This window comes from Halichoerus grypus, chromosome 4, assembly GCF_964656455.1.
Source record: "Halichoerus grypus chromosome 4, mHalGry1.hap1.1, whole genome shotgun sequence".
In the NCBI taxonomy this organism is placed as follows: domain Eukaryota; kingdom Metazoa; phylum Chordata; class Mammalia; order Carnivora; family Phocidae; genus Halichoerus; species Halichoerus grypus.
The window spans coordinates 59,995,719-60,011,850 of NC_135715.1; the positions used below are offsets into that span (position 1 = coordinate 59,995,719).

The following is a 16,132-nucleotide window of genomic DNA, read 5'->3' on the forward strand; positions in this document are numbered from 1 at the left end:
AAAAGGCTGAGCACGTATACAGGACTGTGTGCATGCCCAGGAGAGACCTGACAAGGCCCTAATCTCTCACTTCTGACTGATTTTGAGGTCTTAGGCAAGCAGTTAATAAAAGCTAAGGCAGAAGTTTAAATTACTTGAGTGTTGCAGGCATGTCCCAGAACACATGCAGAGCTCCTCAGCAAATGTTGGGAGACTTACTTGTTCAAAACATTTAAGGAAATCTCAGACTAATCATTAGCTATCCATTAAACCAACTGAGGCATCAGTGGTTACAGGAAATACACACTTTATAGGATTAGTCCAGGAAGGTCGCTAAACAAACAGCAACAACTGCAATGATGACAAAAAGCAGCAACAACAATAAATCTTGGGGAGTTGGGTCAGGGGAGTCTGATTTCCAGAATTGTCACATTAATTATTACCTAAAATGTCTAGTTTAAAAAAAAAAACAAAGGTGCGGGACACCTGAAGAAAAAGGAAGGTAGGTTTATACACAGGAGAAAAAATCTGTCCCTGAGGGGGGCCCAGTTGTTGGACTTATTCTGCTAAGATTTTAATCAGCTATTATAAATATATTTAAAGAACTAAAGCAAAATATGTCTTAAAAATTAAAGGAAAGTATGACAATGAAGTCTCACAAAATAGAGTATATCGATAAAGAGAAATAGAAATTATAAAAGAATATATAAATTCTTGAGTTGAAAAATACAATAACTGAAATGAAAACTCAACAATGGAATGCACGTTCTCCCTAAGTGAACATGAAACATTCTCTAGAAAAGACCATATCACAGGCCATAAAACAAAACTCATTATGTTTAAAAGGATTGAAATTATACAATATATGCTCTCCAAAAACACTGAAATGAAAATAGAAAGCAGTAACAGAAGGAGATTTGGGAAATTCACAAATATATGGAAATTAAATGACACACTCTTAAAATAACCAATGGATCAAATGAATGCAATGAATGAAAATGATACAAAATATATAAAAAACATAAAGGATGCAGGTAAACCAGTGTTCAGAGCAAAATATGTAGTTGTATATGCCTAAAAAGGAGAAAGGTCTCAAATAATCTGAACTTCCAGTTTAAGAAACTAGAAAAAGGAGAACAAACCAAACCCAAAGCAAATAGAAAGGAAGGGAATGAAGATTAGAGCAGAAATAAAGTAGAGAATAGAAAAACAACAGAGAGAAAAATCTTTGAACCCACAGTTGGTCCTTTTGAAAAGATCGACAAAATTACCAAATCTTTAGTTAAAATGACCAGGAAAAAAAAAGTTTCAAATTACTAAAATCAGGAATGAAAGAGGGGACATTACTACTGACCTTACAGAAATTAAAAAGGATCGTGGGGGACACTATGAACAACTGTATGCCAAGGAAATAGATAACATAGATGAAATGGACAAAGCCCTAGAATGGCACAAATCACCAAAACCAACTCAGGAAGAAATAGACAATCTGAATGGACCTATAGCACGTAAAGAAATTAAGTTAAAAGTTTCCCACAGAAAAAAAGCCCAATCCTACATAGCTTCACTGGTAAATTCCACTAAACATTGAACATATGAATATGAATCCTTTACAAAATTTTCCCCAAAAAAGGAAAGAGAGAGAACATTTCCCAACTCATTCTATGAGGCCAGTATTACTTTCATACGACCAAGCAAAGGCATTGGAAAAGTACAGATCAATATCCCTTACGAACATAGATGCAAAAGTCCTCAACAACTAGCAAACCAAATCCAGAAGTATGTAAAGAGTATGTATTACATACCGTGACCAAGTGGGATTTATCCTAGGAATGCAATATTGGTTCAACATACCAAAATCAATCAATATAATATACCATTTTAATAAAATAAAAGCACCAAACCACATAACCATTTTAATAGCCACAGAAACAGCATTTGAGAAAATATGGCACTATATCATCCTAAAAAACAGTCCAAAAATTAGGAATAAGGAACTTTCTCAATCTGATAGAGGGCATCTATAAAAAATCCCCAGGTAACATTATGCTAACACAGTTCATATGAAATTTTCTTTACATGTTGAAATGAAAATACTTTAGATATATTGGGTTAAGTAAAATATATTATCAACACTTACTTTACCTATTTTTAATGTGGCTCCTAGCAAATTTTAAATTTTGTAAGTGGCTCACCTTTGTGGAATGCATTTTCTGTTCTGGACCCAGGGCCTCCGGGATCTGGTAGATCTGGGCCCTATTCCCTGCCCTGTAAGACTGGTTGATTGAGAGGGGACGGTGGAGCATGGGCATTGATGAAGTGGGCTGGAGAAGTAGATGGGGGTGGGGGGTGGGGGGTGGAGGGTGGAGGGTGGGGGTGGGACAGATAAAGAGACGTTATGAATGCAGTCTTGCTCTGAGAGCAGGGGCCTTTGTTTTATTCACAGCTGGATCCTTAGTGCCTAGGATAGTACGTGAGCTGGGAACAGAAAATTGGTAACAGAATAAAGATTGGTAATTAAAAAAATGATTCCATAAGAGGGTGGTGTTTATTACTAAATGGTAATGCTTATTCAGCACCTGCTACTTGGTGCTGTGGGTACATAGATTCTAGCAGACAAGAATGCGGTTTAGTGAAGACGTACGTGGCATCTGATAATCATCTGGCCATGAGGTGGGTATACAAGATGGTACAGAGGACTAAGGGGGACTAGAAAGTGGTAGTTGGAGTTTGACAAAGTTCGTTTGTTGTTGCCAGGTTTGATTGTGCAAGGCAAAAATCTTTGCCTAGTAATTTTTTTTCGTATCTAGGGAAAACATATTTGAAGTCTTCACTTTATGTAAAATCACCCGATTTCCAAATATTGGCACCTAAATGCAAATTTTTTCAAATGTGCACATCAAACAAAACCCTTCTGTGGCTTAAGTTTGGCCCAGGAGCCTACTGAAGATTTCACTGGTGAAGTGAATGTATAATTCCTTTGACTTCTTAGGCATCAAAGCAAAGAACTTAATGGGAGGTGCAAGAAGCCTTCTCAGACCTACTCATCTATGTAGTATCCTCTATCTTAAGGTCTCAAATTCCATGTATTTCTTCTTCTTAGTAGCTGTTACATTTGGAGTCTACATTTGTATGATTGTTTGACTCATTATCTGTCTCTTCCAGGGCACATCCAAAAGCTCCTCATGGGAGCCGGTTGGGTCTGCTTTGCTAATCAATAGTTAATAAATGAATGAGTGAAGTAGGCAGGAGAGATTAATTTTAAAATCCATTCTATCGTTAATGAGGTAAAACAACCTGAGGATAGCATCTCACTTGGAATTCTGTGTTGAAAGATTCAGTCCAACAGCAGGTTATTTTATTGACACAACTGAGAAAAGAGGACTTTTTTCACCTACTACATAGACATTTCAGCATTATCTACACTAATACATCTCAAAGTATATTTCAGAGAACCCTGGCATTTGCAGCAGAATACATTAATTTCAGTATTTATTTGTACTTAGTAATTCCAAAGTTCTTACAGTTTGACATTTTAGGTTATAGCTAATCCTCTGGATTTAGTGCTCTTCCTGAGAAAAATGGAAACACTGCTTCCCTTGTATAGTTGTTAAAAATATATATATTAGACTTTTGGTGTTTATAAATTTTAATTATTTTAAGCGCTAGGAGAATGGGAAGGCTGAAGGAGAGCTGGCAAGAATCACTAGAACCAGAACTTTCTATTGAAAAAAAGGAAACAAAAAATCAATAATGATTCACCAAGTTAAAGTTGAAAGGTTTACTACAGTACTGAAGTAAAATCATGGGTGTATTGCTAAAGACAGAGGTCCCCTTTTCTGTTCCTTGACATAATGGAGACAGTGATGCTGGAATAGTGAGAAACGGCAGGGTGAAGGAGGGAAAAACCACAGCTTGTTTTAGTTTTGTGGAAAAGTTTTTAACAGTGCTAAACTTTATCCTTCACATTTTTATAAGTTGCAGAAAGGAAAGTCTTAAAAGATTCTTAAAATTAAATCTGTATGGTTCCATTTATATAACATTCTCAAAATCACAAAACTATAGAGATGGAGAACAGATTAGCGGTTTCCAGGGGTTGGAAATGGGGCAGAGTGTTCTATGAGCTTTTACCTAGTGCATTCTGAAGCTCTGTATTTGTGAGCATAAACATTTAGGATTATTTCCTCTTGATCCTTTTATCATTATGAAATCACATGGCCTTTTTAAAAAAAATTTTTTTACTTATTTTTTTAATTCCAGTATAATTAACATACATATATTAGTTTCAGGTGTACAATACAATGATTCCACAATCCCACACATTACTCAGTACTCATCACGATGAGTGTACTCTTCTTTTTTTAAATTTTTTATTGTTATGTTAATCACCATACATTACATCATTAGTCTTTGATGTAGTGTTCCATGATTCATTGTTTGTGCATAACACCCAGTGCTCCATGCAGAACGTGCCCTCTTTAATACCCATCACCAGGTTAACCCATCCACCCACCCCCTTCCCCTCTAGAACCCTCAGTTTGTTTCTCAGAGTCCATCGTCTCTCATGGTTCGTCTCCCCCTCCGATTTCCCCCCTTCATTCTTCCCCTCCTGCTATCTTTTTTTTTTTTTTCTTAACATATATTGCATTATTTGTTTCAGAGGTACAGATCTTTGATTCAACAGTCTTGCACAATTCACAGCGCTCACCATAGCACATACCCTCCCAGTGTCTATCACCCTGCCACCCCATCCCTCCCACCCCACCCCCACTCCAGCAACCCTCAGTTTGTTTCCTGAGATTAAGAATTCCTCATATCAGTGAGGTCATATGATACATGTCTTTCTCTGATTGACTTATTTCGCTCAGCATAATACCCTCCAGTTCCATCCACATCGTTGCAAATGGCAAGACTTCATTCCTTTTGATGGCTGCATAATATTCCGTTGTATATATATACCACATCTTCTTTATCCATTCACAATGAGTGTACTCTTAATCCCCTTCACCTGTTTCACCCATCCCCCTACCCACCTTCCCCTGGGGCAACCACCAGTTCTCTATAGTTAAGAGTCTGTTTTATTGTTTGTTTCTTTTTTCTTTATTCATTTGTTTTGTTTCTTAAATTCCAAATGTGAGTGAAATCATATGGAAAACAGTATGGAGGCTCCTCAAAAAAATTAAAACTGGAATTACCATATGATCCAGTAACTCCACTACAGGGTATTTACTCAAAGAAAGGAAAACACTAATTTGAAAAGATATATGCACCCCTGTGTTTATTGCAGCATCATTTACAATAGCCAAGATGTAGGAAGCTGAATGGATAAAGAAGAGGTGGTATATGAATATACAATGGAATATTACTCAGCCATAAAGAAGAATGAAATCACCATTTGCAGCAACATGGGTGGAGCTAGAGGGTATAATGCTAAGTGCAATAAGTCGGTCAGTGAGATGACCTTCTTTATTACTGGCAATGTTCTATGTCTTATTAACAGAGCCATTCCATCTTTCTTTTAATTAGTGTTAGCATGAAAAGGGTGATATATCATCTTCCTTCCTTTTAATCTACTTGCATCTTTCAAGTGTGTTTCTGTAGGCAGCATATAGTATTACTTTACTTTTTTAACCAATCTGAAAATTTCTGCCTCTGAATTAGGGTACACATTTACATTGCATGTGATTATTGATAGGGTTAGGTTTGAGTCTGTCATCTTGCTGTTTGTTTTCTATTTGTCTCATCTGTCCTTTAGAACTTCTTTTATTCCCCTTCTGCCTTTTTTTTTTTTTTGGATTGAGTATTTTTTTATGGTTCTATTTCATCTCCTATGTTGTCTTATTAGTGACAGCATTTTTTGTTAATTTTAGTGGTCACTTCGGGGTTTATTGCACACGTATATTGATCCCATCTACTTCAGGCATTCCACATACGGCAGAAGAAACTCACAGTAGGATGAAACATACAGTAGTATGCTTTCCTTTCCCCCGTCCTAGACTTCATGCTGTCGTTGTCATATATTTTATTTATATGTATGTTGTAAACCCCACACTAACTTGTTATTTTTGTTTAGTCAGTGATCTTTAAAGAGATTTAAGTAATAGAAAAAAATTCTTATTGATTTACCCCTGTAGTCACCATTACCAGTGCTCCTCATTTCTTTGTTTAGATTGATATTTTCATCTGGTATCCTATTCCTTCTGCCAGGACTTCCTTTAGCATTCCTGGTAGTGTGGGTCTGCTGGTGGTTATTGCTCTCAGCTCCTGCATGTCTGAAAAAGTGTATTTATCACTTTCATTTTTTCAAGGGTAATTTCTTTGGGATCATCGTGTTTTCTTTCAGTACTTTACAGATGTGTTCTGGCTTGCATTGTTTCCAATGAAGAAATTTGCTGTCATTTTTAGTTTTGTTCCTCTGTACATAATGTGTCTTCTTTAACTTTGTCTGCTTTTAAGATCTGCTCTTTATTATTGGCTTTGAACTATTGATTATGATGTATAGTTTATTCCTATTTCCTGTATTTTGGCTTAATTGAACTTCTTGGATGTGTAGGTTTATTGTTTTCATCAGATTTGAAAATATTTAGCCATAATTTCTTCAAATATTTTTTCTATTCCCACATCCTCTCAGAACTCCAGTGACACATGTATTACTAGGATGCTTGAAGTTATCCCATAGTTCACTAATGTCTATTTACTTTTCATTCTTTTTTCTCTGTGTTTTCATTTCATATAGTTTCTATTGCTATGTCTTCAGTTCATTAATCTTTTCTTCCGCCATTAATCCCATCCAGTGTATTTTTCATTTCAATTTGGGTCTTTTAAGAAAACTTCTATGTCTCTACTTAATTTTTTGTGCATGAGGAATACCGTTCTTATGCCCCTGCCTGTTCATTCTGACATCTGTGTCTCATATCAGGACCCCTCCCTCAATAATTGGGTTCTTCATTTTTCTCATTATGGGCCAATTTTTCTGCTTCTTTGAATGCCCAGTAATATTCGATTAGATGCCAGGCATTGTGAATTTTACCTTTTTTGGCCGATGAATATTTTTGTATTCCTATAAATAATCTTGAGCTTCATTCTGGGGCACAGTGAGGGTACTCTGAAACAGTTTCATCCTTTTAGGTCTTGCTTTTTAAAATTAGTTTGTTGGTACCACAGCAGCATTCAGGCTAGGGCTCTTTGTTCCCTGCTGCTGAGGCAAGGCCCCCTTTTGAGTCCTCTGAATTGAGAGGCTTTCCAGTCTGTCTGGAGTTCCGAGCCCTGCGTGAACGTGAGGTACTCTCCCCTCTATCCTCCTGGCCCTCAGGTAGTTTCATCATCTGCATGCACTGATCAGTACTCGGTTGGATACTCAAGCAGTATCCTTTGCACAACAAAGAAAGTTTCCTTTCTTTGTAGTTCTCTCCTTTCCTGTACACCACCCAGTGAACCATAGCCAGGCTGCCTCTAGAACCCTCAGCTCCACGTCTTCAACGCAGGGAGTCGGCCAGCCTTCCCCTGGGGCTTTCCATCCTGCACTGCAGATGGAAACTCTCTCCTGGCAGTAAGCAGAGGATTCATAGGGTTCACCTCAACTGTTGCCCATCTTGCAGGGATCACTGTCCCGCATGGCTCAGCGCCCAGTGTCTTGAACATGATTGTTTCATATGTTTTGTAGTTGTTGGTTTGGTGGTTTTAGGTGGGAGGATAAATAAAGTTCTTGTTACTCCATTTAGTTACAAGTAGAAATCTCAAAATTAGGGTTTATTTTTTCTTTTATATATTTAATATTCCTCTTATTTTAAGAAGAAAGTTGTATTTTAACCATTTATGAGTAAGGCGATTTCTAATCATGCTTGCTGTATTTAAGTTTATGAAGATCTGAAGTGGGGTGAAGGGAGAGGGGGACCCAGAAAATAAAAACAATAAAGTGCCACTCCTTAACCCAAAGCTCTCTGATTTGCTCTTTGGTAGTTGCTCTGCTAGATTAGGAGAGCCCCTTTGTTCCTTTTGGAGAGAGAGTCTCTAAATGAGTTCTATGAATGTGCATTCAAAATGTATGGAAGATGTTATAAATAAAATGGTCATGGTCTTTGAGTTTTGATCTACACCATTAAAACTTTGACAGTAAAATACTGTAGAGGAAACATAATGAGAGAACTTACTTCAATAGATATTGAAATGTATTTTAAAGCTATAATAATCAAAATATTGAAGTAGTATGCTAATGTAGACACAGATTAGTAGACCAAATTAGAATTTCCATAGGCAGACTTATAAATGTAGTTTAAACATTTAGCATAAAGGAATTATTTCAATCATGGGTTATTCAGAAGATAGCGTTGGTACAACTGGACAATTCATTGAAAAAAAAAGTTGGATCTCCTCTCCATATCTTACATCCAACTATATTTTAGATAGAATAAAGATACAATGTTATTTGGAGAAAATATAGGTGATTCATATAGGCTTGAGGAAGAGAAGGCCTTTTTAAGTATGATGCAGAGGGTACAACCAAATTGGAGTCAGAGAGTTTACAAAGAAAAATCATAGAAACAGAAGGAAAAAAAGAACAGAATAAAGTAAATAAGGTGAGCAACAAAGCAAATGTCTTTTAATTTTACAAACTTATCGTTTCTTTTCAGAATATTTAAAAGATGCTTCAAAGAAGATGAAAAGTGGGCTTATGTTTGTAAAATTGGTTAACCCATGTTCAGGTAAGCTTTCCTCCCCCCTTCTCTTCCGATAACAGTAACTTTAATGTTTTTTAAACATTGCTGCCAAAAAGTGTATATACTTACTTACCTTTGTACGTTTGTTCTTCCTTAATAGGTTTTAAAGGTAAGATGGCATTACTGGGTGACAAAAGCAACCTTGACCTAAACATTGTTTATTTCTTCTTCTAATTTAAATCCGTAAAACTGTTCACTCATCAGAAATGCATGCAAGACAGAAAGTGGTGTGTTTGGCTCTCTCTGAAAACAGACTGATTTTCTTTAGCTTTCTTAAGCCAACTCTTCTTAGAGTAGTTATCCAACATTAGCGTCCACTTATATTCATTTTATGTTGTAAAGTAAAATAAACAGCCAGAGTAAAAAAGAAAAAACAAAGTTTTTACTTGACATGCCAAGATTTTGAGTGTTTTCATTTTTAGTGGTACTTTCCTTATTTTGTTCTGAAAAGGCAGTATATTTGTTCCTAGTCAAGAGGTGATTTTTTTTTATATTAAAAGCATTTTATACAGAGATACATATTTTATTACAACTAATTTCATCATAACTTTATATTCAGTGCATTTTGTTTTCTAATTTTTAGGCAAAAATATTAAAATATACCATAAATACATAGTAATATTGATATTTATCTCTATGTGAGATTATTTTTTTGTTAATTTATTTCACAAGATTTCTGTTAGAGGGTTGTTATTAATTTTATAAGATTTTGAGTAGACATTTGATACTTAGCAAATTAGAGCATTGTGCTGGTGGGTACAATATTGAAGAGTAAAAACAAGGGAAAGTCCATGGGTAGTGCCTTGTTATCGTTGTTGATGGACAGACATAAATAGAAGCCACAAGAAAGGCAAAAATTCCTGGCTTCTTCCAGTTTCCTTTTCCTCAAAATGGAATTGAATTTAAATTGAAAATTCATATTATCTGGAACTTCTAATTTTACGTTAAGACTAAATTGAGGCAAGCAAATTTTTTCAAGAGAAGTTTTAGGTAGCAGTAAAGGTTGTAAAGCATTTAATGAAAGTAAAGGTACACAAAAAAGTCAGGCTTCTTGTACAATTTCTGTTTTATCTAAATGTCCATAAACAACAGAGGAACAAATGTTTGCATTTACCACATTGACTGTGGAAAAATAAAGGCTAACATTTGCTGAGCATTTACTATGAGCCGAGTACTGTTTTAGGAACTTTACATGTGTTCTGCCTTTCTGATCCTTACAAAAACCTGTGAGGTAGGTTCCCTATTGCTCCCATTTTACAGATATGGAAACAGAGGCACAGAAAGGTTTACATAACTTCCCTGAGGGCACATGCACAGCATGTGGTACACATAGATTCAAACTCAGGGTCCTTGATAGTGCTGTGGTTAGAAAAAAATTTCATGCCTCGAAGGGCCCTTGCCTTTCTCACTTAGAGCTGGCCCTCAGGCCCTGTCCCTCTCTTGGGCCCTCTGGTGACAGGGAGCCACATGCCAGCTCAGTTCATCTGATTGAAGCATTAGGTTTGGGTAGTTTAAGAATGGGTTTCCCCTTGAGATCTAATGGAGGATTCAATGAGAGGCTTTGTAGCAGTTAAGATGAATGATTTGCACTTTTTTTTATTTATTGGTTTAAGTTCAGTGAGGATTATAGAGCTGGAAAACAAGCATCTGTATGTAATAGCTGTGAACTTTCCTGAGAGTCAGTTTGTATAGAATATATCTATGTATGTTTATGTCCATATTAGGAACATTCCTCAGAACTATTGGACAGTCTTTTGATTTTGTGTGTGTGTGTGTGTGTGTGTGTGTGAAAACTTAAAAATAAAAAACAGATTTGTCTTAACAGGGGAAGGAACCATTTACTTGTTCAATATGTGTCTACAGCAGCTGTTTGAAATAAAAATTTTCAAGGAAAAACACCATTCTTGGTTTATAAATCAATCAGTCCAATCAGGTAAGTGACTAGTGTATATATTTCCGTTAACTAAACACATACTCTAGCTTTTCCATCCTTCATGCATAGGGGTGCAGGCCTGTCTGCCCAGTTTGGAGTCTGGTCCGTGTCTTAGCCTTCCTTGGCATCAGAGTAGGGTTTAATCAAGGGGAAAGGAAGGATAGTTTGAGCAAGTTTAAATTAATTATCTACGTATCTTAGATAGTAGGAAAATTTAAGCTAGTAACTCCACTTGGTCTCCTAAAACACAGATGCGCCCTTAGTCAGAAATTAGGTGATCTTTCTAACATGGGAACATACATTGTGTGGACTGGGGACTCTTTGTTCTTCTGTTAGACACTTTTGAGGATCTTCAAGGTTTAACATCTTATTTCTTGGCAAATGGATATGCTTCTAAAATAAAATAGAATATAACAAAGATTTTTTAATGTGTTGTCATATAAATTACTACTGCCCCCACCTCTATACCCCCCCCAGCACACACACCCAACACCAGAGTTCTGGTTCTTTTAATGTTCCTCTAATTTGGGGGCAGTGTTGACTCAGAAGGAAAAAGGATACTGCATGTTCTGATGGTTCAAGGAGTCGGGGAGGTGAGGGGGAGTCAGGGATAGTTGAGGCATTCTGCATTCCCTCTGCCTATTTTCTCATTGTTTCCAGAGAGTATTTTCTATTTCTTTGTAAGCCCTCTGCTTTCTGTTGACTGTGTATGTCTCCACTTAGTGCCAATGTAGAAAGGCCACTTTGTGTTTCTTCTAAGACATTCCAGAACAAGAGTTTATTGCTGGTGATAAATTTCATATACCTATGTGCATGAGAATACTTGAAATGGCTTTCAGTTGCCAAAATGCAATGGCAGACTGTGTATATAGTCTGGCAGGTGGAAAGTATGTGTATTCCCTTTTATTGTCGCTGCTATGCTTATTCATTTGGCAATATATGAGAGTTCTAACTTCTAACGTAATACACTTGCAACTGGTTTAGCTAGATAGACACAGTAATATCCAGATGAAACTGGGAAATATTGGGAGGCAGTGATTGATCACCTCTCCTGGACTGTCTGAGTTGGTACCTGCTTTTTTTTTTCTTTTTAATAGACCTTATTTATTCAAGTGGTTTTACGTTCATAGCAAAGGTGCCTGCTTTTTTCATCATTGTCTTCTTTTTAAACTTAGCCTTGAAGAAAGAGCTGCTTTTAAGAATAGCCACCAGGATATTGTTTTCAGACCTAGAAACCTGTTCCTAATTTCTATCATGGATGCCTCCTATAAAATGAGCTTAGAGATTCTGATAGGTTGTTCTCATAAGTTTCTCTTCTACTTTTAAAAAAATAATCAACTACAAAATTACTTTCTTAATTTTTTTTTTACTTACTATAAAATGGAATCATATATATAATTTAAGGTTAGAATTTCTTGGCTGTATAGGTAGGTTGCTCTTTTAGGGAATAAAAGTAAGTACATATGTTTCCTGAAACCAAAATAAGTATGAAGATAAAGAAATTGTTTATTGTTCCATTTGATGAAATATCTCTTCTGGTTCACCTCCATGGAAGACGGAGTCGGGGATGATTGGAGGGGCTGTGATAGAGGAAAGAATAGTGGGGAATAAATAGGCTAGTTTGTTTGATTTGCCTTTTTTCCTTTTAGCCTGGATGTACCATTAATCTTACTACAGAGTTTCCTGTTCCTTATGCTCAGTCTTGTTAGACTTCTTTCCTCTTGCCTTTTCCTTAGGGAGTAGGAGGATAAGGTAAGGTCTGGATAAGGTAGGGTCTCAGGTGGGGAACCACCTTCTGAGTTTTGAATCATTGGCAATTCTAAGCTGTGAACCCACAGACTATAGAAAGAGTTATGTTTGGAGAGAATAATATTGCTTGCCCATAGCTTCATCCTCAAATGCATAGGAAATTACATTTTACTGCAGCTTTATAGATAAACTTATACATACAGTTCTCCTGATGTTTGTCTGGTTCACGTTCTGTCAATATTTCCCCCAACTCTTGCCTTTTTTGGGGGTGGTGGGAGGACCTCTGTTAAAAATGATTTCTATGGACTCCGGGAAACAAACTGAGGGTTTTAGAGGGGAGGGGATGGCGAGATGGGTTAGCCCGGTGATGGCTATTAAGGAGGGCACGTATTACAATGAGCACTGGGTGTTACACGCAAATAATGAATCATGGAACACTACATCAAAAACTAATGAAGTACTGTACCGTGACTAACATAACATAATAAAAAAAATGATTTCTAAATATTTCATATCTTCTTTATTCATTCATCCTTCAGTAAACAGATTGTTTCCATCCCTTGGCTATTGTAAATAATGCTGCAATAAACATCAGGGTGCATATATTCTTTTGAATTGGTGTTTTCATTTTCTTTGGATAAATACCCAGTAGTGGAATTAATGGATCATATGGTATTTCTATTTTTACTTTCTTGAGGAACCTCCATACTGTTTTCCACAGTGGCTGAACCAATTTGTATTCCTGCCAATAGTGCACAAGTGTTCCTTTTTCTCTACATCCTTGTCAACACTTGTTATTTCTTGTATTTTGGATTTTAGCCATTCTGACAGGTGTGAGGTGATATCTCATTGTGGTTTTGATTTGCATTTCCCTGATGATGAGTGACGTTGAACATCTTTTCACGGGTCTGTCGGCCATCTGTATGTCTTCTCTGGAAAAATGTCTATTCAGGTCTTCTGCCCATTTTTTAATCAAATTATTTGTTTTTCTGGTGTTGAGTTGTGTAAGTTCTTTATGTATTTTGGGTATTAACCCTTTATTGGCTATATCATTTGCAAATACCTTTTTCCATTCAATAGTTGCTTTTTCATTTGGTTGATGGTTTCCTTCACTGTACAAATCTTTTTTTTTTGGTGTAGTTCCAATAATTCATTTTTGCTTTTGCTTTTGTTTCCCTTGCTTTTGTTTCCCTTGCATGTGTGTGTGTATATATATATATATATATATATATATATATACACACACAATGGAATACTATTCAGCCATAAAAAAAAGAATGGGATCTGGCCATTTGTGACAACGTGAATGGACCTAGAGGGTATAATGCTAAATGAAATAAGTCAGACAGAAAAACAAATACCATATGATTTCACTCATAAATGGAATTTAAGAAACCAAACAACACAAAAGAAACAAACAAAAAAACACTCAATTTTTTTTTAAGATTTTTTTTTTATTTATTTGAGAGAGAGCACGAGTTGGGGATAGGGACACAGAGACTCCCCACTGAGCAGGGAGCCCAACATAGAGCTCAATCCCAGGCCCCCCTGATCATGACCTGAGCCAAAGGCAGATGCCTAACCGACTGAGCCACGCAGGTGCCCCCCCCCCCCCCAAAAAAGGACTCTTAAATACAGAGGGCAAACTGGTGATTGCCAGAGGGAAGGTGGGTTGGGGAGTGGCTGAAATAGATAAAGGAGATTAAAAGGTACAGACTTCCAGTTGTAAAATAAATAAGTCACAGAAATGAAAAGTACAGCATAGAGAATACAGTCAATAAGATTGTAATAATGTTGTTTGGTGACAGATGGTGACTACACTTACTATAGCACATTCTGCCTTTCGAAAGCGTCATGTAAATCTTGTGCCTATGTAAGAAGAGCTTCTGAATTTGGAATTTCACATATATTTTTCAAGGAATGGTTTCCACATTGGGATTAAGATGAAATAAGTTGTCTTTCCAAGACATTTAATTCCTTTTGTTCTCTTTTTAATCTGTAGGAGGTCTTCTCCACTTTGCCACACCCATGGACCCTCTATTTCTGCTTCTCCACTACCTCAGAAAGGCTGATAAAGAGGTGAGTTTCCCTGTTTGGGACTTTAACAGTGAGGGAACAGAATAGATCGCTTTTTGCTTGATCTTCTCTCTCTCCTTTTAATGACCCAAATGTAGATTCCCCACAATTCAGATGTAATTTAATTTGATTCAGGTTGGTAGATTTGGTCTAGAACATGTGCTGGGATGGATTAGAGGACCGACACAGACCTGAGAACCAGCACTCATCTCTGACTAGTTTACCTGTGACTTCTGAGAATGGCCTAGGCCTCCATGCCACATGCCTTACTTGTTTGAGAAAAAGCCTAATTATGAAAATTTTATCACTAAGTACTCATTCATTTTGAAAATACAATACAAATGTTAAGAAACTGAAACTGACCTCGGGCCTTAAGAAAGGAAAGACTTATTTTCTTCTTTCTGTGAGACTATTAAATAGGTAAACTGGGGTGTGCCTAGTAAAAGCTCATTCATGGGGAAGCTGTACTTGAGACTTAAGGAATCCCAGTTAGATGAAATTTACCCTTCCAATATAAAGACAGAGTTCATTAACAGTAATCGTTTCAGCCAGAGGTTCTAAAACATTTTGGTTTCAAGATACCTTTACAATCCTGAAAATGTTTAAGGATCCCCAAAATGTTTTTGTTCCTGTGGGTTTTATCTATCAATATTTACTACATTAGAAATTAAAACCGAGAAACTTAAAAATAGTTTTGTTAATTTATTTTGAAATAAAAATAATGAGCCCATTACATGTTAACATAAATAACATGTTTTCAATGAAACACACAACAAAATTCAGTGAAGAGCATGGCACTGTTTTCCATTTTTGCAAATCTTCTTAATGTCTGGCTGAATCGAAGACATCTAGATTCTCATATCTGGTTCTGCATTCAGTCTGTTTCCATGTATTGTTTCCGTGGAAGTAGATGAAGAATATGCAGCCTCACACAGATATGTAGTCAGAAAAGGGAGGAATAGTATAATAACTCTTTCAGACAATTGCGGATATTCTTCTTTGATACTACTCTAAAAATCAACAAGGGGTAGTGATTTCTTAAAAGTTCATTGCAATGTGGAATCTGAAACCCTGTCAATGAATTTCCCATGCTCTGTTTACATGAAAATCCATTGGTCTGTCTTGCATTGAGAATGGATTTTTTTACCCGTGTATGACTTTGTAATATCATGCATTGGTCATTTGGAAAATATTGTTTCACTGATTTCTGCAGATCTTCCAAATGTTGACACACCTCATTTCTCTCTCTCTCTCTCTCTCTCTCTCTCTCTCTCTCTCTCTCTCTCCCTCTCCTTTGTTAATATCACCACTGACCTCATCAGAAAACTGTATTTTGGGAAGCTCTCATAGCAGCCGATACAACTTTTCTACAATTCTAATTTTTGCTTGGAAGTTAAAATTGTATCATTGGCTGCAAGTACTTTCAGTCTTTTCCTTGAAGTCACAGGTTCACTTCTTTTATATTCTGCCAAATACCCAAGTCTGAACAGCCCTAGTCTGTAATGGTTTTTTCGGTTAAAAATGGTATCCCACAAAAAAGTAGTTATTTCTGCTCTTGACTCAGTGACGCAGGCACTTTTCCTTGTGGTAATCACTGCACCTGGGTAGCGGCAGAAGGGCTTTAGCATCCCTTTTAACACACGGAATATTTAAAAGATTTGCACTCAGGGTCAAGGTT

General features: G+C 36.5%; 1 protein-coding gene across 5 annotated transcripts in view; it reads left to right on the forward strand.

Moving 5' to 3' along the window:
- The window catches only part of RNASEH2B (ribonuclease H2 subunit B), a 70,739-nt gene that overhangs the window by 14,599 nt on the left and 40,008 nt on the right, over positions 1-16,132 (forward strand). For all 5 annotated transcript variants that reach the window (XM_036080907.2, XM_036080906.2, XM_036080908.2 and 2 more), the window contains 3 exons: positions 8,610-8,681; positions 10,522-10,629; positions 14,381-14,457. In XM_036080907.2, the coding sequence (XP_035936800.1) occupies positions 8,610-8,681; positions 10,522-10,629; positions 14,381-14,457 (257 nt within the window). The remainder of the gene's footprint in view (positions 1-8,609; positions 8,682-10,521; positions 10,630-14,380; positions 14,458-16,132) is intronic.